Raw genomic sequence first — 24,264 nt, 5'->3', positions numbered from 1 at the left:
TGCATTTGGGTAGAGGCAGAAATGGTGGGAAAAACCTGAAATGCTCCCTGCCACGCATCTAGCTGTGCAGATGATAGGGTTTCCGAAGAGGCATTGGAATGACGTGTGGCTCTCACAACCTTAAGCCTGTTTGCTTAACTGTCCTGCTGATTTTAGAGAAACTGCATGGCCTAGGGGAAAGAACCTGTACCTCTGAGTCAGAGGATCTGGGTTCTAATCCTGTCTCTGCCATGTACCTGCTGAGTGATTTGGGGCAAGGCACTTAACTTCTCTATGTCTCAGTTCCCTCAGCTTGCAAATTGGGGATTCAATACCTCTTCTCCCTCCTACTTAGTCTATGAGCTCCATGGGTCTTATATCTGCCCCATTGCTTAGTACAGTGCTGGCACATATTAAGGGCTTAAACAAATATCACAATTATTGTTATTATTATATTGGGTTGTTCTAGCTAATATATTTGTTTCGGTTAAAAATACATTTTTGGCTAAAAAAATTATCTTACCAAAGTGTACTTGATCGTGAAAAGGACCACATTTGCTAAATAGATGATTTAGACCACTCAATGAGAGGAGTCTTTTAAAATTCTGAAAAGTTAAACTAATGACAGATTGTCATTTAGAAATTTTAGTGACGCTAATCCCATTTCTTCTTTTTTTTTTTTGGTAGGACCTTAGAAATCAAGTCGAAAAATTGCATGGTGAAATGATTGAGAAAGAGAAAGCGGTGGAGCATCATTACAATATTCTTCTGAGTGAAAGTAATCAGAAATTGCACAGCCAAGAACTAGCTATCAAACACCTAACAGACAGTGTCAGTCAAAAAGATATATTACTTCAGGTACTATTATTTGCTTTTCTTTTGTACTTTATTTAGTCACTGGGTTTTGCATGATTTGTGGTAAAAATACTTTTTTTGGGAATACGTATGCGTTGTAATTTCCCGCAGTCAAAGAGCTAGAGAGTGTTTCCAGAATCCATTTGCATACCTTCTTCTTTTTAAGGTCTGTTTCACTGAGTAGCGATTGTGGGAGGCACAGAAGAGTGCTTGGGGTGAGCAAGGTTTCCTGTTGTGAAAACCTTAAAGGGGGTACATGCAACCTTAGATATGCCCTGTCAAAGCAAAACTCCTCTCCACAGAATTCAAAAATGTTGTAATATTGAAAAAAGATCTTTTAGAGTCAGATCCAAAGTAGAAGTCTCCCTGGAGAGAGATTTGGATTTGTACCATTCCGAGAGTAAATCAGAGATCAGAATCTTATTTGAAGGCAGCTCTGACTTGGAATGGGATTCTGAGAAATGGTGCAACCACACTGGTAGAACTGTACTGTGTAAGGAAGATTTACAATGACCATCACTGCTGTGACCTCTGTCCGGCTTAATGATCACACTGCAGTATCTAGAGTTTGGCAGAAGGGAGTTGTTCAGAAAAGTTGTGTGGTATTAAAATAATAATAATAATAATAATAATAATAATGATGTGATTATATATAATAAGCGCTTGCTATGTTTCAAGCATTGTTCTGAGCACTTGGGTAGATACAGCAAATGAGGTTCGACGCAGTCCCAGCCCCACATGGAGCTCACAGTCTCATTCTCATTTTACAGATGAGGTAACTAAGGCACAGAGAACTTAAGTGACTTATCCAAGGTCACACAGCAGACAAGTGACAGCGCCAGGTTTAGAATCCAAGTCCCTCTGATTCCCAGGCCCGTGTTCTTTCCACTAGGCCATATTGCTTCTCATTTCTTATTCACATACAAAAGTTGTTCTGCCAAAGACATTTGTCAGGTGTTGTTTGGTAAATACTTTCATATTTACCAAGCCCCACAGAACTTATGTACATATCTGTAATTTATTTATTTATATTAATGTCTACCCCCCTCCAAATCCCTTGCCCCAAGACTGTAAGCTTGTTGTGGGCAGGGAATGTGTTTGTTGTTATATTGTGCTCTCCCAAGTGCTTACTACAATGCTCTGCACACAGTAAGTGTTCAATAAATCCAATTGACTGAGTGACTGATTATCACTGCACTCTGTTTTTTTTTAAGAGACTCGATGGCATGGTGAAAGAAAAAGATGCCGAACATCAGCAGCTTTTGAACAGGCTGAACCATCTTCTGAAAGCTAAAGAGGATCTTGAGTTGAGGAATGAAGGCTTAATAACAGAAAAATGTACTTCTCAACAGTCAGCAGCCAAAGACCCACATTCAGAGGTGAGCTGGGCAACAGTTTTACCTTTGGCCTTGATTATCAGCTCACTGCGGGCAGGGAATGTGTCAGCTAACTGTTGTACTCTCCCAAGTGCTTAGGACAGTGCTCTGCACAAAGTACCATTGATTGATGTTCTTATGCAAAGAATATTTATTTCACAGGCACTTTGATTCAAGGAAGTGTTTGAATGCATTCATACTGTTAATTAAGCCTCCCAAATGCCAACAAAGTGATTTTTCTATCCTCTGTATTGATTAATAACTTTAAACCCAGGCTGTTATTTAGCAAAAGCTGCTGCTTTAAAGAATTCAGATATTGCCTATTTGCCTGAGGCGCAAGTTCCAAGATATGCGTAATCCTAAATGTTCCTTAGCAGGTTCTTCCAATAAGTTTTTCAATTCCTCACTGAGATGGTGGCTGATCAATATATGGGGGCAAATATCACCAAGAGAAAGTTGTAGAATAAGGTCAGCAGTTCACTTTTGGATTATGCTGGTCTCACTTTGGCATGTGTTCAGAATGCTAAACTCTCTGCTTGCTCATAATGAGTTAGTTCATGAATCGATCCCATGTACGTTATATTTAATGTCATTTCATGTGATTGGCATTCACAGCGTATGCGTGGAACCTAAAACTTTCAGTTCTGAACTCAATCATTATGCCACCACCCTTGATACAGTTTAGTTTTCAGGGTTTGAGGCAGCGTGGACTAGTGGGTAGAGCACGCACCTGTGAGTCAGTAGGGCCTGGGTTCTAATCCTGGCTCCTCCACTTACCAGCAGAGTGACCTTGGGCAAGTCACTTAACTTTTCTGGGCCTCAGTTACCTTATCTTTAAAGTAGGGATTAAGCTTGTCAGCCCCTTGTGGAACATGGACTGTCCAACCTGATTAGCTCATATCTACCCCAGTGCTTAATACAATCCCTGGCCCAAAGAAAGCGCTTAACAAAGTAAGCGCTTAAAAGAAGGAGTCAATGTAGTTTCTAAGGGTAATAAACTTCCAACTCTTCCTGATTCTGCATCTGGGAAACGTGGTGCAACTCACAATCCTCCCAGAATTTGGGTCACTTTGTTGTTTTATTGTTTGCCTTCACTGAAATTCCTGTAGAACTGTTAGAGTTAATTCTTGGTGATGAGAAAATTCAATAACACGCTGTATGCAAAATTGTGATATTTAATTTTCTGCAGTGAAAGAATTATAGTCAGTGTAGTGATGTTATTGATGTGGTTCATAGAATTGCAGCTGATTTATCTGAAGATTGGGAATTGAGGCGGCTGTTGCAGGACTGCATTGACAGTAACATGGCTTGTGCTTCATTCCCAAATTGCCTTGACTCCTGGGAATTGACCCAGTTGACATTTCCCTTTATTCCTATACTGTCTCTGAAAATTGTGGTCAGCCCATTGCACTGACTCATTCTAGTTTTTGAAATTCCTGTTAGTGACACGTGAACAGCTGGGCTGTGTTGTTCATTTATTGAGGTTTGAGGTGAGGCTTCTGATGAAAATCTATCTTTGATTACTGTTGTCCAAACACCTTGACTTGTTGTATGTAGGGTAAGAAATGGTTCCACAGGTTATGATATCATAAGCGAGTGTATTTCAAAGGGGCATCATCATCATTAGTGGTATTTATTGAATGCTTACTGTATGCAGAGCACTGTACTAGCGCTTGGGAAAGTAATAATAATGTTGGCGTTTGTTAAGTGCTTACTATGTGCAGAGCACTGTTCTAAGCTCTGGGGGAGATACAGGGTAAACAGGTTGTCCCATGTGAGGCTCACTGTTAATCCCCATTTTACAAATGAGGTAACTGAGGCACAGAGAAGTTAAGTGACTTGCTCACAGTCACACAGCTGACAAGTGGCAGAGCGGGGATTCGAACCCATGACCTCTGACTCCCAAGCCCAGGCTCTTTCCACTGAACCACGCTGCTTCTCTAAAACTAAACTACAACAGAGTTGGCAGGCATTTTCTCTACCCATAACAAGCTTACAGTCTAGAGGGGGAGACGGACATTAATACAAATACTTTAAAATATATAATGTAAAGATATGTACATAAGCGCTGAGTAGAAAAAAGGTGCGTGTCTGCCCTGGTGCCATTCAAGTTTCTCTCATGCTCGACTGACTGAGTGCTTAGCATAGTGCTCTGCAAACAAGTGCTCAACAATTACCATTGATTGGTGAACTTCCCTGGGACTTGCAGGACTTGCAGCTCTTTGCGAAGAATCCACCCTAGAAGTCAGGGGCAAGGGGCAGGCCGTTCCTATGGATAACAAATATTGGGAGGCATCATTGGCCAGGAGGGTAACAGCCTAGACTGATATCACTGATTCTGAGTCAAGAAGGGGCCAGGAGTGAAGTCACCATGAATCAGCCCCAGAGATTGGACTGCTTTTAGAGAAGCAGCGTGGCTCAGTGGAAAGAGCCCGCGCCTGGGAGTCAGAGATCATGGGTTCGAATCCTGGCTCTGCCACTTGTCAGCTGTATGACTGTGGGCAAGTCACTTAACTTCTCTGTGCCTCAGTTACCTCATCTGTAAAATAGGGATTAACTGTGAGCCTCACGTGGGACAACCTGATTACCCTGTATCTACCCCAGCACTTAGAATAGTGCTCTGCACATAGTAAGCGCTTAACAAATACCAATATTATTATTATTATTATTACAAGGTTTCATGTCGCCTTCTGCAGCGGAGGCAAGGCTGACCCTTCAAGTCTTATTTCTCCTCTCCCACGTGCTCAAATTCAGGACGGTGGTGATCCCTAGACCCTTCTGTGTGATGGGTAGTGCTCAGATGGGAAAGGGGCATGGTGCCATCATTGAGATGTGGCCTAGTTCAGGATGAAGGGACAGAACCACCCTGGGCTGGGATCATTGTACCATCTGGGTGACCAAACTTGCCTAGGCAGGACCACCAGCCGTCCTTGAGGAGCAGCGTGGCTCAGTGGAAAGAGCCCGGGCTTTGGAGTCAGAGGTCATGAGTTCCCAGCTCTGCCACTTGTCAGCTGTGTGACTGTAGGCAAGTCACTTAACTTCTCTGTGCTTCAGTTACCTCATCTGTAAAATGGGGATTAAGAGTGTGAGCCCCACGTGGGACATCCTGATTCCCCTGTGTCTACCCCAGTGCTTAGAACAGTGCTCGGCACATAGTAAGCGCTTAACAAATACCAACATTATTATTATTATCCCTGTCATTGAATTAGCCTCTGCCCCACCATCAAGATCATGACTTCAGTTAAACATCCCCAGACCATCACTTTCTGTTGGTTTCAGAAGTGGCTCTGAGGAGATCAGTAAAAGGCTATGTCTGCTTGCTTTGCTTCCTTGTCATAAACTTTAACAGGGTTTCTCTACTTCTTTTCAACTTCCTCATCTCTGTGCTTTCCCTCCTCCCCTTCCCTCCCCTCCCCATCCTCTTCTGCCTTCCTCCAACCTTCACCTCCCCCAACTCCCTCCCAACTTCCAAGAAAAGGAGAGAACTCTAGTTTCACCAGAGCCAACTGCTTTTAGTGGGGAAAGTAGAGAAAGAGTTAAAATTTGGGCAGGGAGGGACGGTGGGGAGGGGAAAGTAGAGAAAGAGTTAAAATTTGGGCAGAGAGGGACGGTGGGGAGGTTGAGGGAGAAGGGACAGTGGAAACAGGATTAAGGATGCTTAGAAAGTGGAGGATTATCAGGGATTTGGGGCCCAGCGGGATTTGGATGTGTCAGCCTAAAGCAGGGTTTCTGCCTTGTGGAGTTTCGGCTGCCAAGACCTCGTTGGGAGCACAAACTGAGGCCTAGAAAAGGGGGTCCTCTGGGAGCAGAGATGGCCCGGGCCCCAAGGTCCCAGGTCTGGGCCAGCAGGCTGCAGCAGCGGCTGCCTCAGAGGTGTGTCAGGGACAGTGCCAAGGGTGCCCGCAGCTCAGGCTGGTGGTGGAGGCGACTCTGGGTCGGCAGGTTGTTCTCGGTGGCAGAAGCAGAGGTGCTTCCTAGGACTGAGAAATCTCAGAGGACTCCTTAGCTCTTCTGAAGATCTTGCTAAGGAAATCATTTCAGGGTGGGAAGTGCACGGGCAGGGATGAAGAGGGGAAATCCACTGTCCTGCCCCAGGCTCAAGGGGGTCATTAGCTAATGAGCATCCTCTTTGTGTGGAGTACTGAGAGAGTGACTTGGGGAGGAACCTCCTGGAGGAAAAGAGAAGCATAGCCAGACAAGATTTAGCTTGTACTGCCCTGCAAGGTCCAACACAGCCTCCCAAATGGTTTTCTAAAATGGCCCCCACAGAGCCGGGTTTGGCATCTGTCTCAATTGGATCACCTCATAGTCTTTAGTGACCCCCAAGGCTACCTTCCCGAGAGACTCCAACCTCTTCACCTTGCTGCTGCCCCAAACAAACAAGCAGATCCAAACTCCTGCCTTCTAGGAGCTCACAATTTGTGACTCAGGCAGACAAGCGGTACCACCACTGACTCATAAAACATAAAAGATAGTACTGGCACACACACATACCTTCCTACAACCATCCCGCCGCCTCCCACAAACGCCTAAAGTACATCAAATTGTTCAAGTTGACGTCAAGGCATCAGGACCCCAGGTGGCCAGTGGAGTTGTGTCTCAGACCTTCTAGACTGTAAGTTCCTTGTGAGTGGGGAACGTTGTCTACCAACTGTTAAACTGTATTGTCATCATCAGTGGTATGTATTGAGAATACAGTATAACATGAGATAGAAACATTCCCCACCCACAAAAAGCTTACAGTCTAGTGGGGGAGACAGACATTGAGATAAATAATTTATAATATATAATTTAAAGATATGTACCTAAATACAGTGGGGTTGAGGGTGGGGCTAATATCAAATGACCAAAGATCACAGATCCAAGTGTAGAAGACACAGAAGGGAGGGGGGGCCAGGGAAAATCGAGCTTAATCAGGGAAGGCCTCTTGAAGGAGATGCGACCTGAATAATGCTTTGAAAGTGTACTCTTCCAAGTGCTTAGTGCAGTGCTCTGCATACAATAAATGGCATTGATTGATTGGTCTCCTTTCTTCATCAGTGTACATGAAATATTGTGCCTCACTTTGTATCTGGTACCCTTGTATCTGGTACCCACGGCTTCCTCTCCCTGAGACCACTGGGCCAGCAGGAGTTTTGACTGCATCCTGTGTCAGTGTAACACACAACACATCTTAAAATTCTAACAAACATGGCACTGTATCAGGCGTCTGCTACTTAGGTCAACTGTGAATACCCAAATGCATGTAATAGTAATAATTGTGGTATTGGTTAGACACTTACTTTGCATCAAGCACTGTTCTAAGTGCTGGGAATGACACAGAAACAGACCCTGTCCCACACAGGGCTCACAGTCTTAGTAGGAAGGAGAACATGTATTGAATCCCCATTTTACAGATGAGGAAACTGAGGCAAAGAGAAGTGAAATGATTGCCCAGGGTCCCCCAGCAGGCACGTAACAGAGCTGGGATTAGAACCCAGGTCCTCTGACTCCCAGGCCTGTGCTCTTTCCACTAGGCCATGCTGCTGCTCACATTTTTCATGTGATACATGTGATCCACATGTCACTATTGTACTATCTCAAGGGTTTAGTACCTTGCCCTGGACAGAGAAAGTGTTTAATAAATACTCTTGTTTAATTAAAGATTTAAGAATATAATAGAGCTAGTAGGCATTTTCCCTGCCCACAAGGATTTTATCTAGCAGGAGAGACAGACACTGAAATAATTTACAGATGTGAGTGAGAAATGGATATGTTTATGAGTTTGTGCTGAAAAATAGGCGGGAATTGAAATTTCAATCAAGGGCATTTATTGAGTCCTTAAATCAAATACCATTGACTGATTGAAGTTGGTATGTCAGAAGTAGTATGGGTGGTTATAAGTACACAAGGAAATAGTGCAGAAATGCTGAAGTGTTAGTTGGTGTGATATGAACTGAGGGGTTTCTTTCTCTTTTTTTTTAATGGTATTATTTAAATGCTTTCTGTGTGCCAAAACATTGTTCTAAGTGCTGGGGCAGATACAAACTAATCAGGTTGGACACAGTCCGTCCTTTCAGTCTTAATCCCCATTTTGCAATGAGGTAACTGAAGCACAGAGAAGTTAAGTGACTTGCCCAAGATCACACAGCAAACAAGTGGCAGAACCAAGATGTTGAAGGAGATGTGATTTCAAATGGGCTTTGAAGATGGTGAGAGGTGTGGTCTGAAAGATAGGAGAGGTGATTTTTGCCCCCAAATCTTGGTGTGTTATTAGCCTAGGGAAAGGGTGGGAGAGGATGGAGGTGGATTAAGGGGGGTGAGAATAGGGAACTAACATGGGTGGAGCCAAAGCAATTTTCGTGGTCTGATCGGCTCCCAGATATCTTTCCTGCTATTTGAGCAGAGAGCTAAGTCTTTACTATCAGTAGTATTTATTGAGCTCCAGCTATGTGCAGTATTGAAGTACATCCTTGGGGAACTTGGGAAAGATATAAAAGACACAATTCTTGCCATCAAGCTTACAATCTAATGAGAAAAATATGGATTAAAGAACATAGCAAAAGAATAAGAGAATAGAGATAACTGATAGACACAATTGAATAAACAGACACATTCATATATATTGAGATAAAAAGTGGAATGGAATGACCAGTCTCAGTATCTCTGGCAGAAGAGCTCTAAATATATTCAGATTTAAAATGTGTGTGTGTGTATAAGTGTATATATGTGTATACCCATATATGTATATGTGTGTGTGTATATATGTGCATGTACTTTTATATGTCTATATGTATATGTGTTGAGTACGGGCTTGGGAATCAGAGGTCGTGGGTTCCAATCCCTGCTCCGCCACTTGTCAGCTGTGTGACTTTGGGCAAATCACTTTAACTTCTATGTGCCTCAGTTAACTCATCTGTAAAATGGGGATTAAGACTGTGACTGTGTATATATGTAACTTTCATAGCATCAGGGACTAGTGTAGGAGGTCAGGATTTTTAATTCCCGTTTTGCATTTGGGGTAACAGAGAAAATGACTTTGTAGAGTTAGTATATAAGGTAAGGGCGTATTCGCTTATCAGTCAATCCATGGTATCTAGAGAGTGCATACTGTATACAGGGCACTGTAGGAAGCGCTTGGGAGGGTACAATACAACAGCATTGGTAGATATGTTTTCTTCCTACAGTGAGCTTTTCTGTTTATTTGCCCTCTTTGTTAGCATGTGTATCTTCATGGTGCCCAAGATTTAGACGCCTGAAAGGCAGAATCAGGACCTACTTAACTTTGTTTGGGATCCAGTGATGCGGTTGAGTTATAACATTGAGTTAGTGACCTAGGGCTTATGAGCTCTGAATGTCAATCGGGAAATAAATCCTATTCAATATGATTTACATAAGACTATGACATTTCTAATAGGGCAACTCACTTTTCGTGACTGATATGCTACTCTGGCATTCTGAACTCACAATTGGCAGAGAATGTGCCCTTATTTAATTATATAATCAGCTTCTAAACTCTAACTGGAGCAGCATTTCCTAAAACAGTGTACTGTTTTTGGAAGACATAATCATTTGTACCCTAACTAGGAGGAATATTTTCAGGGCGTTTTTCTTGAGCAACCTAAAATTTCAGCATGACACCCCCCCCCCCCACCCCGCCCCCCCCCGAAAAAAAAAAAATCACTTGCTTGCCATGTCATTTCTGTTAGGTTGTTAATTTCCACATCTTAGAGAGTGAGGGGGATGAACAAAAGCACGTTTTGTTCTGTTGTAAAAATGATGAACTGCTCAGGCAGGTGAATGTTTCATGACAGGCAAATAACAGAACTATTAGTCTTCTATAATAACAGCTGTTTATATGTCGGATGAATAGCTTTCCAGTTTCAAGCCCACGTTTAGTGATGGCCATTCATTCCTCTCCACTCCTGCAGGTGGTGGTCTCTGACTGTCTCGTAAAGTCAAAGAAAGCCATATTTGATCCCCTCAATAGATACGTTTTAAATAGACACATTCTTTAGTGTTTGCTTGGGTTCATATACAAATACACCTGACACCCATTCTTTTAGACATTCTCTCCCAATATCCACTGTTTCTTTCTGTTCCCAGGAAAATAAGGAATCTGAGTATGAAGAGCTGATTCATGCTTTAAGAAAAGAAAAACACATTTATTCCAGCCTAGTGAAAGCTCTGAAAGACTCAGACAGGTATGTGTTATTTCTCCTTTGCAAAATCTCAGTCACAAAAGTATTACTTAAAGAATACAGGGAATGTATCCTGCATCGATAATGAAAGCAAATCCATGCCAGCTTTCTTGGAGGAATGACACGAGACAATGATGGACATGCTTCTGCAATTACTCCTTCATTTAGAAATCTGATTTACTTGGGTTTCACTGAGAATCCCTGTATTTTGAAAAGAAAGTTTTGCTGCCATTTTCAGTTAAAGAGAAATGAAGGGTTATTCCCCCTTGCCTTAGGAGCTATTTTTCCTTCCTCAGTTGTGTTTTATGTCATTGTTATTCATATCTTAATTACGTTACTAGTACAATTTTAAAATCTTTAATTTAGGGGGAATACAGATATTCAGATAAACAGAAATTAATGTTTGTGTCTAAGTACATGGCCATTTATTAACTTTATCCTTCCTGTATGCATTTTGACACTGGGGTGATTTGAGAGATACTGAATGCTTTGGGGTTTTGTGAGAATTGAGTTTTAATCTTACAGCATCTCCAAAGGTGAACTAGATTGGAGTCTGATATCCAAGTGATTCTATAGGAGACTGTGATAGCTGTTGTACTTGCTTCTATCTCTTCTAACTCTAGCTGCTGTTTAATGGAAAGAAAAGGGGTGTTTGAGGGTACTTATTGGGGTTATTTCTTAGACCATAAATGAAAACTTTTATGGTGATAACTAGCCACTAGACAGAGAAAAGGAACTTAATATTCAGCCAATGCATCTGTCTCAATGAAGCATGTGTATTTTGTTGTTGATAAACACAAGCCATACCTGGTTCTTGAACCCCAAACATTCTGCCAGTTCAAAAGGTAGTCCCCACTTCAGCTTTTCATACCACTAACCTGAGCTTTGTAAAAGAGGTGGTTGTGGTGGGGACAAGGTCTTGCAATCATCATTCCCAGAAAACTGGCCCTAAAGAAAAGAAAGACAATTTTCCAGTAGAGGCCTTTTACCAGAAAAATTGAAGACCACTTCAGGAAAACGCTACACTTCCAGAGCTTGATGACTCCTTCCCCCAAATCATCAGCTCAGTGCATTTGCTTGGAAAGTGACACTGCCTGCAGAGGGAAAGAGACTGGGAGTCTTTGCTTAGCCTTTTTCTGGGTGTTGGTGGTTCTTGGTTAAATCTTTAATAACCCTTTGCATTTTGAAGAGGTCTTTGAGGGAAGATTATCATCGATAGGCACAGGAGTGCCAGGTGCACTAAAAGCAGCCCACTTTTCACCGTGTCATAAAGAGGTAAAGAGAACCAAGAAGTCCTTAATAGCAGGAGTTTAGCTAAAACAACCTTTTGGGTAAATTTCTTTGCAGTACAACTACAACTGTGCGAGTTCTGTGCTGTGACACGATTGTACGATTTTCTATCAGCTTCTAAATTGATCATTATGATTGTCTTGAAATGGAACCAGGGAAAAGTTGCAATTGAAGCCTCTTCCCTTCCAGGCAAGACTACCTTACAATGAACAGTTCTCAAAGCAGGAAGCAGAGAAGATTAGACATAATGGTTTATTTTCATCTCGATATATGTTGATTTATGTGTGTAACTCTGCAGATCGAGATGAGAGAAGCGTCTGAAGGAAGAGCAGCAATTGCTTCTGAGGAATGCATTCTTTAGAGAAGCTTTGCTGCCAGATAAGGTGCTAAGGCACAAAGGAAGAAAATGATTTCCAATGTTTAAAAAGAAGGTTATGTTCTCTCTCTCTCTCTCTCTCTCTCTTTCTCTCACTCTCTCTCTCTTTCTCTCACTCTGCTTCTTATTTTCCATCCTGGGTCAGTATAAGTAGGTAACATAATGACTTTTTTTTTTTAAATTTCTGGTGTCTTGCTTTTGGAAAGTATTAACAGCCTGCAAGCTGAGCTAAGCAATATTTTTGCCCTGAGAAAACAACTGGAAGATGATGTCCTGGCTTATCGGAATTTACGGAAGGTTTTGGAAGAACAAATTAGGGAAATTGGAAGGAGAGAAGGTACGATGTCCTAAATATATGGGGAGAAGTAGGGTCCTCCCCTCTGTACTCCCCTCTCACAGTGGGGATACTGCTTTCAATAAACTGTGAAACTCAGTCAGGCAAATATCTAGGCAGATTTGATTAATGTACACATTTCTTGTACCCTCATTGGTTGTTGATTTGGAACTTGATTCTGCCTGATGTCAGTATACAAGGTGTATAGATAGAGGGATAGCTTTTTTTTTTTCCCCTGCAGCAAATTTTAGTAATTCTGTGGTGATTCTGCTGCAGTGATGATTTCAAACCGCCTACCGTTCATATCTACAGAATTTACTGTTTTCTGCATAAGTCAAGGATCTCTGGTTTTATATAATCTCACGGCCAAAGGATCACTTCCCTGGCTGAGGAATCTAATTTCTTCAATATGCTTTGATAAACAACCAATATGCTAGGGAAACTGATAGGCTCTGGGGACCATGACAGACACTTAGAGCAACAGGAGAAGAAGAATTAGTGAGATTGGTCTTCCAGACCTTTCAAAAAAAGAATAGAGACATCTTCTGGCTTTTTTAATTTCTAGGGTCAGGGCATTTTAGGGTCTTCTTCATATGGGAAAGCAGGCTAAGAGTCGACCCTGAGGAGAATTATTCATTCATTCAATCATATTTATTGAGCATTTACTGTGTGCGGAGCACTGTACTAAGCACTTGAATTATGTTTCAACTATCCCCATCTTTAGCCACCTACTCTCACAATGGGGCTGGCCATCTGTGAGTAGTTAAATGGCATCTGTGTGAGAAATAAATTGAGGCTGAAACACATGGGAGAGGTTTGGGCACATATTCCAGTTCATTTACTCAGAGAGACTTTCACTGTTATTGGCTGAAAACTTGACATTCAAGGAGCTTGATTTACCTGGATTTCCACTCTTGGCCTTTGGAGTTCATTTTCTTTTTACCCCTGGACAAACCGACAAAACGATTCAGCCTTACTTTTCATGAACAAATTATTTCTAAACATAACACTTAATATGCAAATTATAATTCAGAATGAGTCACTGAAAAATCCCAATAAGAATGTCATATCAAGATGTCAGGCTCAAAGGAAATGGAAAATTTCTCAAAGTTAACGTGCACCATATTTAACTCTAGGAAACTTCCCTTTGGTAGCCGACACTCAAGAAAAGTCTAGATTTATTTTTGCATTTTCAGATGTTTTGGATTTTGAGTTCTCATGTGGAGTAATATTTCTGACACTGGTTTTCTTTCTTTGACAGAAGAAACATTTTCATTTTGTGGTGACCAGACATCATATCTTAGTATTTGCCTTGGAGAGCATGATCGTTTTCAAACAGAACATTTATCTCTCGAAGAACTTAAAAAGAGGGTATTTACCTGTTTTCTTATTTGCTGGGTTTTTGGCCAAGCTGTTGACTTGTAGCTTTTAGAAATAGCCTCTAAAAAACCTGGTCTGAAGCTGGGCCTAATGTCCAAGGAGCCTCAGGTTTCCCATTGACTGAGGAGAGACTAGAATCTTGCTACAGTACAAGCCCTTGATGGTTGACGTTAGTGTTGAACTACCTAACAGTGGAGAAGCTTGGTGGGATTCATTCTTCTTGTTAAAGGACTTTGAGACCCACAATTGCAAGTTAGGGAAGGAGTCAGAGCTTTCTAATTCTAAAACTGACTTCCTCCAGAAATTGGATTAGGACATTGTTTCACCATCTGGTAAATGGGGTAAAATGGCACCTCTGTTGCTTACTTACCTTTCTTTTGTGGTTAGCCTAGTACTGGCCATCTTTTTTATTTCCTGTTTTTTGACCTTGCAAGCTGCATCTGAATTCATATTCCAGATTTATTTCACCTTCTTCTCAAAATAAGAGTATTTTCAAGGGGAAGAGTCTCATTTAAGGCCAATCTCTCCTGCCAGGTAGAGCAGAGAAAAGCCCCTGCATTCCAGTCCGCTTCCAGGAATGGAGACATACTGCACTGACTTTACAGTTGAGTCTAGTGATTGCTCCTGGAGAGCCCTGAGCATTAGGAAAGGTGGGTCATTAGCTTATACAGGGAATCTTGTTTCTACTGTCCTTTGGTTGGTTCAACCTTCTCTGCTTAATGCTAATATGGAGTGGAAAGGTCATGAAAGATACGACTCATTCTCTGGGGAGATTTCAGAACCTTTTCCTTTGGGAGAAGTTTCATTTACCATTTAGAGGGTAAAGATGAGACCAAATAAACCAGAGAATTGCAGAATTATCATGACAGTTTCTGTAATAACGAGGTGAAAAAGCCATCACTAGGGCAAAGTGTTTTTTAGTGACTGTGCTCAAACGGTTGGTTCTTCCAACACTGAGGACTTGAATAAAGACTCTTCTGCCTGTAAAGGGGAAGTCTGTATCTCTTGTCTTTTTCCTTCCCTTTGCTACTTAGGTCATTGAACTTGTGCTCCTAGTGAAGGACCTGCATGCAGATAACCAAAATCTGAAGAAGTCCCTTTTGGAGCTCTCTAGATTGACTCCTCAGGAAACAGAAACATCTGTCAGCCAGAACCAGGTAAGAAGAATAATCTTTACGCTTAAAAGCATATGTGAGTTGAAGATGACAAGTGTTTTTTGAACTTTGGTTTCCATAACGCTAAAGCTGCAGCTACACTAGGGATTGGGGCAGAAGCATTTAAATGGAATAGTTCTATTGCAGTAGCATTTTCGCCTTTCGAGTGGAGATACTTTGCTATTGATTCGCCAGAGTTGAGCTAGCTTATCTGATACCCTCAAACCACAGCGATTAGAATAAAGCACAGCACTATTTTCGACCTGGATACAGATCCATGTGAGACGTCAGGAGGCTATTGGATCCATTTCCAGTTGAACAGTGTGTAAAGGGAATATCCAGGGGGCTGGTGGAGGCCCTGCCAAGGTAGCTGGAGAACTGGCAAAATAGCCAGGCTAAGTTAGTGTAGATGCAGCTTTAAGGCATTGGTCGATTTCCATTTTGTTGTTAGCACCATACTGCATCTTTCATGGCCCCCTCGAGCCAAGGGTTCCCCCAGCCCATAACTGCATGAGGTTCATCAGTGGTTCACTCTGACCTTCGTGGCATGAGCACTTTTCTTTCACTTCCAGATAGTGAATGGATGACTAGGACACACCTCCATGGCTCCATGGCTCATCTTCATTAGTAATAGTTGGGTTCAGTGCTATTGCCAGTGACTTTGTTTTTCTTTGGTTTCTCTCCACTGGTTCGTGATGAATGATTTGAAGACCCAGGAGGCAAGGCAGTGCTGAAGACCATCATTTCCTCCCATTAATCCCTAACCTGACCCAACCCTTAAAAGAAGACCAGTGAAAGTAAAAGCTCTCCCAGGAGTTTATTAGCGAGCAGTGTCGCAGATGATGAGATACGTCCTTCGTAAGAAGTGCGTCAGGGGACATAGGGCAGTTTCTTCTCTGGTCCCCTCAGATGCTTCTGATAATCTGTTTTTTGGTTTGTTTGTTTTTTTTTTTTGGCCTTGAAAAAGCCCAGGCTGGAAACTAGATAAATGTAGACTTTGAATCCAAGATCTGGTATCCCTAAGCAGATCTTGGCTCCAAAATGGAAGAAGATAAAAGGTGGTTTCCACTACTCTTTGGCCATCTGCTGTCTTTGAGGGAGGGAGCGTTTCAGTCCTCGGGGCTCCAGGCAGTTTGAAAAGCCAAGCACTTCAGTAATTCATTTAGGGAAAACTAGGAAATATTTTAAATAAGCATCTTATTCACCATAGAGTTCATTTAAGCCATAAGTGGTGGGTTTTGATTTGGTCTTTTGCCCTTTTAAAAACATAGTGGAATGGTACATTATTTCCTTTACAGCACTTTCTCGTCTTCCTCTGAACTCTCAATCCTAACATTCAAATTTGGGGTTATTTGCTGAAGGGAACTACATTGGATAGTCATAGCCCTGTTGTTAATAGTGTCACATAAAATTTGTTTTTAAAAATTGCAACAACATCTTGGAAAGGGTGACCCATTAAAAGGAATTCCAGGGATTTGGCCTGTGTCACTGTGGTGGGGGTGATAGAGAGGGAAATGTTGCTGGCAGTTAATGGGAAGACTTGTTTTTAGGTGGGTGCCAGGTGGAAGCCATGTAAAAGCAGCCTAGCAGAGACAATCGAAGTAAAATAGAAATTTGTGTGACTCTACTGGTTAGAGCTACATTATGCTTTGGAGCACAGTCGATCTCTCATCCCAGCAAGCCTCTCGATACTGCATGTTCAATTCTTTTTATTTATGGCCAAAGATTAGTGGATCATATGATTTTTAACTTCTTTGTGCCTTTGTTATTACATCTGTAAAATGGGGATTAATAATTTGAGCTCCATGTGGGACATGGACTGTGTCCAACCTATGAGCTTGTATCTACCCTGGTGCTAAGTAAAGAGCCTGGCACATGGTAATCACTTAAATACATAATAGAGTGATATTATGGTTGATTTTCTGTATAGCTCTTACAGTAGTTTAGTGTTCATTAGATCACCGTAATAGTTTGTGAACGAAGTTGGGTTAATCCACAGATGAATTGCTGAAGGACATCAAAAGATTTTCCCAGTCCTTTTTAAAAATCCCTTTAACAAACTGTTGTAAAGTTGAGGCAAAAGCTCCATAAATTAAGCTATTTTTCTAGTACCGATATCGAGTCCATTGACACTGCTTCCAAGCATTCCTTAGGCATCAGGAAATATTTATTAAGGATTAAAACCCTGTCAAATAACAAGGGAGGGAGGTGGTCAAAGAAATGCCTTGCCCTTCTTGGTTTAAGAAATAGAAGTGACTCCCATATTGAGCATCCCTCAGATTTCCTTTTGCTTTATGTTTTCAATTTCCTCGACTGGAATTTTACTCAGTTTCCCCACCTCAACTGCATCAGCCTCCTCATTGGCTTCCCTTTCTCCAGCCTCTCCTTCTTCCAGTCTATACACTCTGCTGCCCATATCATTTTTGTAAAAATTCCTATGTTCAAATCTTCTCACTCTTCAAAAATCTCCAGTGATTGCTCATCCATCTTCACATTAAACAAAAACTCCTCACCATCATCATTACGCACTTGGTCACCTCTCTTCCACCCACCTGACCTCTCCTATCCCACTGCACTCCAGTCCACATACAAAAAAAATCATTTTATCGGTCATATTTCCTCCAGAAAAGAGAGAATCCCTACCAGCATTCGTAATGGGAAGGGATTTACAGTTAAATCTCTGTGATACCCACCACTGAGTCATGGCTATTGCCTATTAAAAGATGTTTCAGAAACTGCTAGAGATTTTAGTATCACTGATTCATCTCTCTCAAAATGAGATGTCTCTCAGTTTCCCCACCTCAACAACATCAGCCTCCTCGTTGCCTTCCCTGTCTCCGGCTTTTCCTTCTTCCAGTCTACACTTCACTCTGTTGTTCTTTTCACTTTTCTAAAAATTCCTTCTTAAACCTCTCCACTCTTCAAAAATCTCCAGTGGTTGTTCATCCACCTCCACATTAAACAAAAACTTCTCACTATCGTCTTTGCGTCACTTGGTCACCTCTCTTCCACCTACCTGACCTCTCATCTCCCACCAACTCTAGCCCACATACTTCACTCTTCTAACAGCAGCCTATTTGATGTTCTTCGGTCTCTTTCACCATCGACCCCTTGCTCACGGTTCTCCCTTCTGCCTCGAACTTCTTCCTTATCTGACAGAGTACCACTCTCCCAAGCTTCGAAGTCCTACTAAAATCATATCTTCTCTCAGCAGCCTTCTCTAACTTAATAATAATGTTGGTATTTCTTAAGCGCTTACTATGTGCAGAGCACTGTTCTAAGCGCTGGGGTAAACACAGGGGAATCAGGTTGTCCCACGCGGGGCTCACAGTCTTAATCCCCATTTTACAGATGAGGGAACTGAGGCACAGAGAAGTTAAGTGACTTGCCCACAGTCACACAGCTGACAAGTAGCAGAGCTGGGATTCGAACTCATGAGCCCTGACTCCAAAGCCCTCTCATCTCTTCACCCTACTGTTCCTTCTGCACCATCTGTGCACTTGGGTCTGTCTCTATCCCTGTAGCACCCCAGTCCACAAACACTTACGCACATATTCCTATATTCTGGTGCTTCCCCTAACTGGAATTGATTTTAATATCCATCTTCCCCACTAAATTGTAAGCTTCTGGAAGGGAGGGATTGTTTCTACCACTTCTATTATATTGTACTCTCCCAAGCACTTTAATATAAGCTCTGCATAAAGTAAGCTTAGTAAATGCCATCAGTGAATTGGTTGATTCAGTTAGCATGCATTCAGTGAAGGGGAAAGCATCCGATTTATAAAAAAAACACAAAAGTTGTAGAAGGAGTTTGGGGTTAGGTGGCTTCATTTCATAGTTTAGGCTTCATTTCATAGTTTAGGGCCTTTGTTCAGGAATAAATTATTTCTGATTTTAGACCATGAGAGTTAAGCTTAATTTTGGTTCATTTTATATATTCATTGACTGGTGATCGATATGTATGTACATGTTTGTGTGTGTGTGTGTGTGTGTGTGTATACATGTAGACATATCTCGCTTCATTTCTCGTCTTCATTTTCAAAGAAGTAGCATGGCGAAGTGGAAGGAGCATGGGCTTGGGAGTCAGAGAACACAGGTTCTAATCCCAGCTCTGCCACTTGTCTGCTGCGTGACCTTGGGCAAGCCACTTAACTTCTCTGTGTCTGTTACCTCATCTCTAAAACGGTGTTTAAAACTGTGAGGCCCCTGTGGGACAACCTGATTACCTTATATCTACCCCAGTGCTTAGAACAGTGTTTGGCACATAGTAAGTGCTTAATAAATGCCGTAATAATAATAATGATAATAAAAGATGCCTATTTCTGCCCCACATTTTTTTTGAGTTACTTTTTCCCACCCTCTTAACTCTATATAGTGTCTGGACAATAAAGAAGATGAGGCCATTACAGCAGCAGAAGGTGATGAGGAGAAGAATGATTTCCTGAGGGAGCAGCATTTGGGGAGGAGGACTGAGGTAGGAGCATATGACTTTCTCAAGGTGACTTTGAATGAAAAACATGTGTCTGTATGTTCATACACCCACACACACTCACAAACATACATATCGATTGCAAGTCAGTGAACATTTAAAATGAACCAAAATTAAGCTAAACTAGCAAGACCAAAACATGGTCTAAAATCAGTAATAATTTTAATAAATTACTGTATAATTAATAAATTATGGTACAAAGGCCCTAAACTATGAATTGAAGCCATCTTTCCCCTAACTCCTACATTTTTTGTGCTTTGTTATGCATTGGCATTTAAAAAAATCCTTCCCTATCCCGAGGTTCTGCTTGCCCTGAAGTTGTTCTCAGTCAATCACTGGTATTTACTGAGGGTTTACTGTGTGCAGATTACTAAACTGTGCCTTGTGTGCAGACCTCCAAGCTCAGGGCTTGGGGAATCATAGATAGGACAGAGGGGTGTTTTTTTCAGTCCTGCCCTTCCCACTGGAGACTGTAAATTCCTTGTGGGCAGGGATTGTGTCTATCAAATTGGTTATGTTGTATTCTCTCAAGTGCTCAGAACAGTGCTTTGGACAAAGAAGCAGCATAACGTAGTGGATAGAGAATGGGGCTGTGGGTGAGAAGGATCTGGGTTCTAATCCAGGATCCATGACTTGTCTGTTTTGTGACCATGGGCAAGTCACTTAACTTCTCCGTGCCTCAGTTACCTCATCTGTAAAATTGAGATTAAGACTGAGCCCCGTGTGGGACAGGGACTGTGTCCAACCTGATTAGCTAGTATCTACCCCAGTGCGTAGTGCAGTACCTGGCACAGAGTAAGCATTTAACAAATACCATAAAAAATGTCATCAATCGATTGATTAAGGGCTGTAAAGGCAGCCCAGAGGACAAGAGAAAAATTCCCAGTGCTTGGAGGCCACTGATATTCATTCTTTCAGTTCAATTCATTCATATTTATTGAGTGCTTACTGTGTGCAGAGCATTGTACTGAGTGCTTAGGAGAGTACAGTACAACAGTAGACACATTCTCTGCCCATAATGAACTTACGGTCTTGGGTGGGGGAGACTGACATTAATGTAAATAAATTAGAGATGTGTGCATAAGTGTTGTGGGGCTGGGAGGGGGAAAGAACAAAAGGAGCAAGTCAGGCGACGATGCAGAAGGGAGTGGGAGAAGAGGAAAGGGGGTGCTTATTGTTTATATACAAACCAGCTAGGCTCAGGCTCAGACTGGAGAGGCAGATTTAAAATACCTGACTGTTCTCTGGACCGCAGCCCTGGCCCTCCAGCAGCAGTGCTCAGAATAGTACTCTTTTATATTGTACTCTCCTGTTTGTTTAGTATAGTGGTCTGCAGACAGTCAGTCAATCAATGAATGGAATTATTGAGTACAATACTGCGGAGATGGTAGACTTGTTTCCTGTCCACAAGAAGCTCACTGTCCAGAGGAGGGACATGGACATTAAAATAAGTTCGGGCTATGGAGCCGAAGGCACAGTGAATATCGAGCGCTCTGAAGGGTAAACATCTAGGTGCTTCAGTGATACAGCAGGGAGAGGGATTAGGGGGAAATGAGGTTTGGTTGGAGAAGACTTCAATTGGTGGTTACCATCCTGTGGGGCCCCCAACAGCCACTCCGGGCTAAGGGCAGAGGAGGCGACACAGAGGTGCCTCACTTGGAAGCCCCAACTCCAATTCCCAGGTCCCAGTCAACTCTCCTGCCCACAGGACAGAAGGATGTAGCCCCTGGCTCAGGGCAGCCAGAGCCCAAGTCCATTCCACACGACGCCCTTCCCTCAGCGAGGTGATAGGGCCACTCCGGGGAGTACATGGTGGCTTTGGCAAGCCCCTTGGCCTCATAGGGGCAGGTGGTGGGAAGGGCAGGCCAGCTGGATAGCTGGATTCAGTCAGTAAGTGCTCTCTAAATATCATAAATATCTCCCAGCACTGATGAAATCCATTTTTTCAAGTCCTCCCTCTCCTGCTTGTTCCTTGGCTTTTAGCTGAGGTTTCTGGGCACAGAGGAGGAGTGTGTACTGGTGGCATTACAGGGACATCAGTCTCCACTCCATGCTACAGACTGCAAGGACCTGTGGCACTGAATGCAGTACCTCCAACACTGTTGGGAGTTCCAACTGTTTGTCAGCCAGTGGAGAGCTCTACATTTTTCACTCCAACATTGTGTCAGTTTCCTAGGCTGCATTATTTACCTTCTGACTTATTGTGTACACTTTTTATCAACATGAGATATTTTTTCCTACCTTTTCCCTGCTCCCCCAGATTCCTCAACTGTGACGTTTTAGGTTTTGTGCAAATGGAGACATTTTATCATTAAAAGAATGAAAGGACTAGTCCATTAACATTTTGGAGTCCCTTCAAAGCCACATCCCAAAGATTCTTACTGGTTTGAAGATACCTTTTTAGGTAGATTTGAGATCAAACAGAAACTCTTTACCCTCGGCTTTAAAGCACTCAATCACCTTGCCCTTCCTACCTCACCTTGCTGCTCTCCCACTACAAACCAGCCTGCACACTTCACTCCTCTAATGCCAACTTACTCACCGTACCTCGATCTATTTCGCTGCCAACCTCTCCTCCACATCCTGCCTCTAGCCTGAAATGCTCTCCCTATTTGTATATCACAGTCAACCTCCCCACCTTCAAAGCCTTATTGAAAGCACATCTCCTCCAGTAGACCAAGACCTTCCCTGACTAAGCCCTCATTTTCTTTTTTCCCACTCCCTTCTGTGTCACCCTGATTTACTCCCTTTATTCATTATTCCCCCTCAGCTGCACAGCACCTCTGTACATATCTGTAATTTATTTATATTAATGTGCCTCTTCCTCTAGACTGTAAGCTCACTGTGGGCAGGGAATGTCTGTTATATTGTACTCTCCCAAGGGCTTAGTGTAGTGCTCTACACACAGTAAGCCCTCAATAAATATGTTTGATTGATTGATCTACATTGAAGCAAATGATACATAATAAAGAAAAATCCATCTTTTTTATGGTATTTATTAAGTGCTTACTATGTGACAGTCACTATTCTAAGTGCTGGGATAGAGGCAAGACAGGTTGAACACAGTCCAAGTCCCAATATAGGTCTCACAGTCTTAATCCCCACTTTACAGATGAGGTAACTGAGGCACAGTGAAGTGACTTGCTCAAGGCCACCCAGCAGACAAGTGGCAGAGATGAGATTAGAATGCAGGTCCTTCTGACACCTGGGCTTGTGCTCTATCCGTTGGGCCATGCTGCTCTGTAGTCATTCTGTGAATGTAATGGAGCTTGTGCATAATTTCAGAACTATTAATAACTTTGTGTCTTTACGTCCCTGCATGGATTCATCTGTAAGTTTTTTACCAGAAGTAATGAAGTAGGAGAACAATTATTTATAGACTAGTATGGGAAATTTTCCAATTTCCTAACAGGAATGTTCATTTTCGACTCAAGTTATGGTGTGTCTGATGCAGTCCTTAACTAGACCAGAGTATATGATAAGTAGTCCAGGAAGGTAGCTTCATAAACAACATCTTCAACAAATTATAAATGAACCACCTTCCAAATTAAGCAAAGCAATGTGATGCTAATTATTCTTTATATTATTAAATAATGAGTGGGGCACACTTTATAAATCTGGTAAGCTAGGATATATTACAAAAAGTAATGGAAGTCTAAGTACAGTGATACCATGGATTTGTGGAGCCTCTTTCTTCTGAAGAGTCTGAAATGTGTAGAGATTGATTTTTCTCTGCATTATTGGGCAGATACTGTAGGTCCATTCTGCAAATGAACAAATTAAGACCCAGGGAAGGGTGGGGATCGTAGGGATTGTACAGCGAGGGCCTAGAACCCACATCTCTTTGTTTCATGCCCACTTGGCTCCATTTCTGTGAAATAATTTTCCTTTCCAGGCTACAGTGGACTACTTTGATGGAATTTGCAACAACAGAAATGAAAAGAATCATAATCAAAAGAGTGCTCGTGTTGTGCAGGAAGTAGCTGGAAAACCAGTTATCCAAAAGGAGCAGAGCCCACATGAAGGCGAGCCGATGAACCTATGCTCATCTCTCTTAAGTGAAAATGAAAACCCAGTACTTGAATCCAGGTATGCAAGCAAACTGCAGATCACATTTGACAGTATTTCTAAGAGGGAGAAAAAGTAATTTTGGTGAAGTGAATTTCGATAATAGCACTGTCTAATTTGCCTGAGAGATTGGCACGGCTCCTTCAGAGCCATTTCAATATATCGTGCAATTAAGTAATTAGGCTGCATACTATTAGTAGTAAGGATTAAAAAAAACCTCAAGAAAATCCTATATAAGGAAAAAAGTTTCTCTCAAAGTATTGCTTTTGAGTTTCCCACTGAGAGACGTCTCACTTTGAGAGAGATGAATCAATGATACTAAAATCTCTAGCAGTTTCTGAAACATCTTTTAATAGGCAGTAGCCATGACTCAGTGGTGGGTATCACAGAGATTTAACTGTAAATCCCTTCCCATTAGGAGTGCTGGTAGGGATTATCTCTTTTCTGAGAGGAAATATAACCGATAAAAATGGGTGGGTTTTTTTGTTGTGATTGTAGCTGTTAAGCAGGAAGCAATCTGTATGTGTTAAAAGTGAATAGTTTGGGGTTAATTTTCCAGATGAGGAAGTGAAGGTTGAGAAAATCTCCCAAGTCTACTGTGATTATAACAAACCAGAGCCATAACTCTAGAATTGGATAATATTAAATATTATTTTAATTCAGTTTTAAGCCCTGGAGAGAGGAAAGAGAATACAGTTTAGCAACCTTTCTTTATGATTCCAGAAATATTCTTTCAATATTTCAGAAAAATTAATATGAGTTTTATAGACCAAATAGTTCCAT

General features: G+C 41.9%; 1 protein-coding gene across 7 annotated transcripts in view; it reads left to right on the top strand.

Moving 5' to 3' along the window:
- The window catches only part of CDK5RAP2 (CDK5 regulatory subunit associated protein 2), a 139,300-nt gene that overhangs the window by 73,458 nt on the left and 41,578 nt on the right, over window positions 1-24,264 (top strand). For all 7 annotated transcript variants that reach the window (XM_029062453.2, XM_039911746.1, XM_029062452.2 and 4 more), the window contains 8 exons: window positions 667-837; window positions 2,049-2,213; window positions 10,296-10,393; window positions 12,263-12,393; window positions 13,652-13,761; window positions 14,805-14,927; window positions 19,300-19,398; window positions 23,309-23,502. In XM_029062453.2, the coding sequence (XP_028918286.1) occupies window positions 667-837; window positions 2,049-2,213; window positions 10,296-10,393; window positions 12,263-12,393; window positions 13,652-13,761; window positions 14,805-14,927; window positions 19,300-19,398; window positions 23,309-23,502 (1,091 nt within the window). The remainder of the gene's footprint in view (window positions 1-666; window positions 838-2,048; window positions 2,214-10,295; window positions 10,394-12,262; window positions 12,394-13,651; window positions 13,762-14,804; window positions 14,928-19,299; window positions 19,399-23,308; window positions 23,503-24,264) is intronic.

Source organism: Ornithorhynchus anatinus, chromosome 4 (genome assembly GCF_004115215.2).
Source record: "Ornithorhynchus anatinus isolate Pmale09 chromosome 4, mOrnAna1.pri.v4, whole genome shotgun sequence".
In the NCBI taxonomy this organism is placed as follows: domain Eukaryota; kingdom Metazoa; phylum Chordata; class Mammalia; order Monotremata; family Ornithorhynchidae; genus Ornithorhynchus; species Ornithorhynchus anatinus.
Note: the sequence above shows the minus strand (reverse complement) of the source record. Positions and strands in the feature narration are given on the sequence as shown.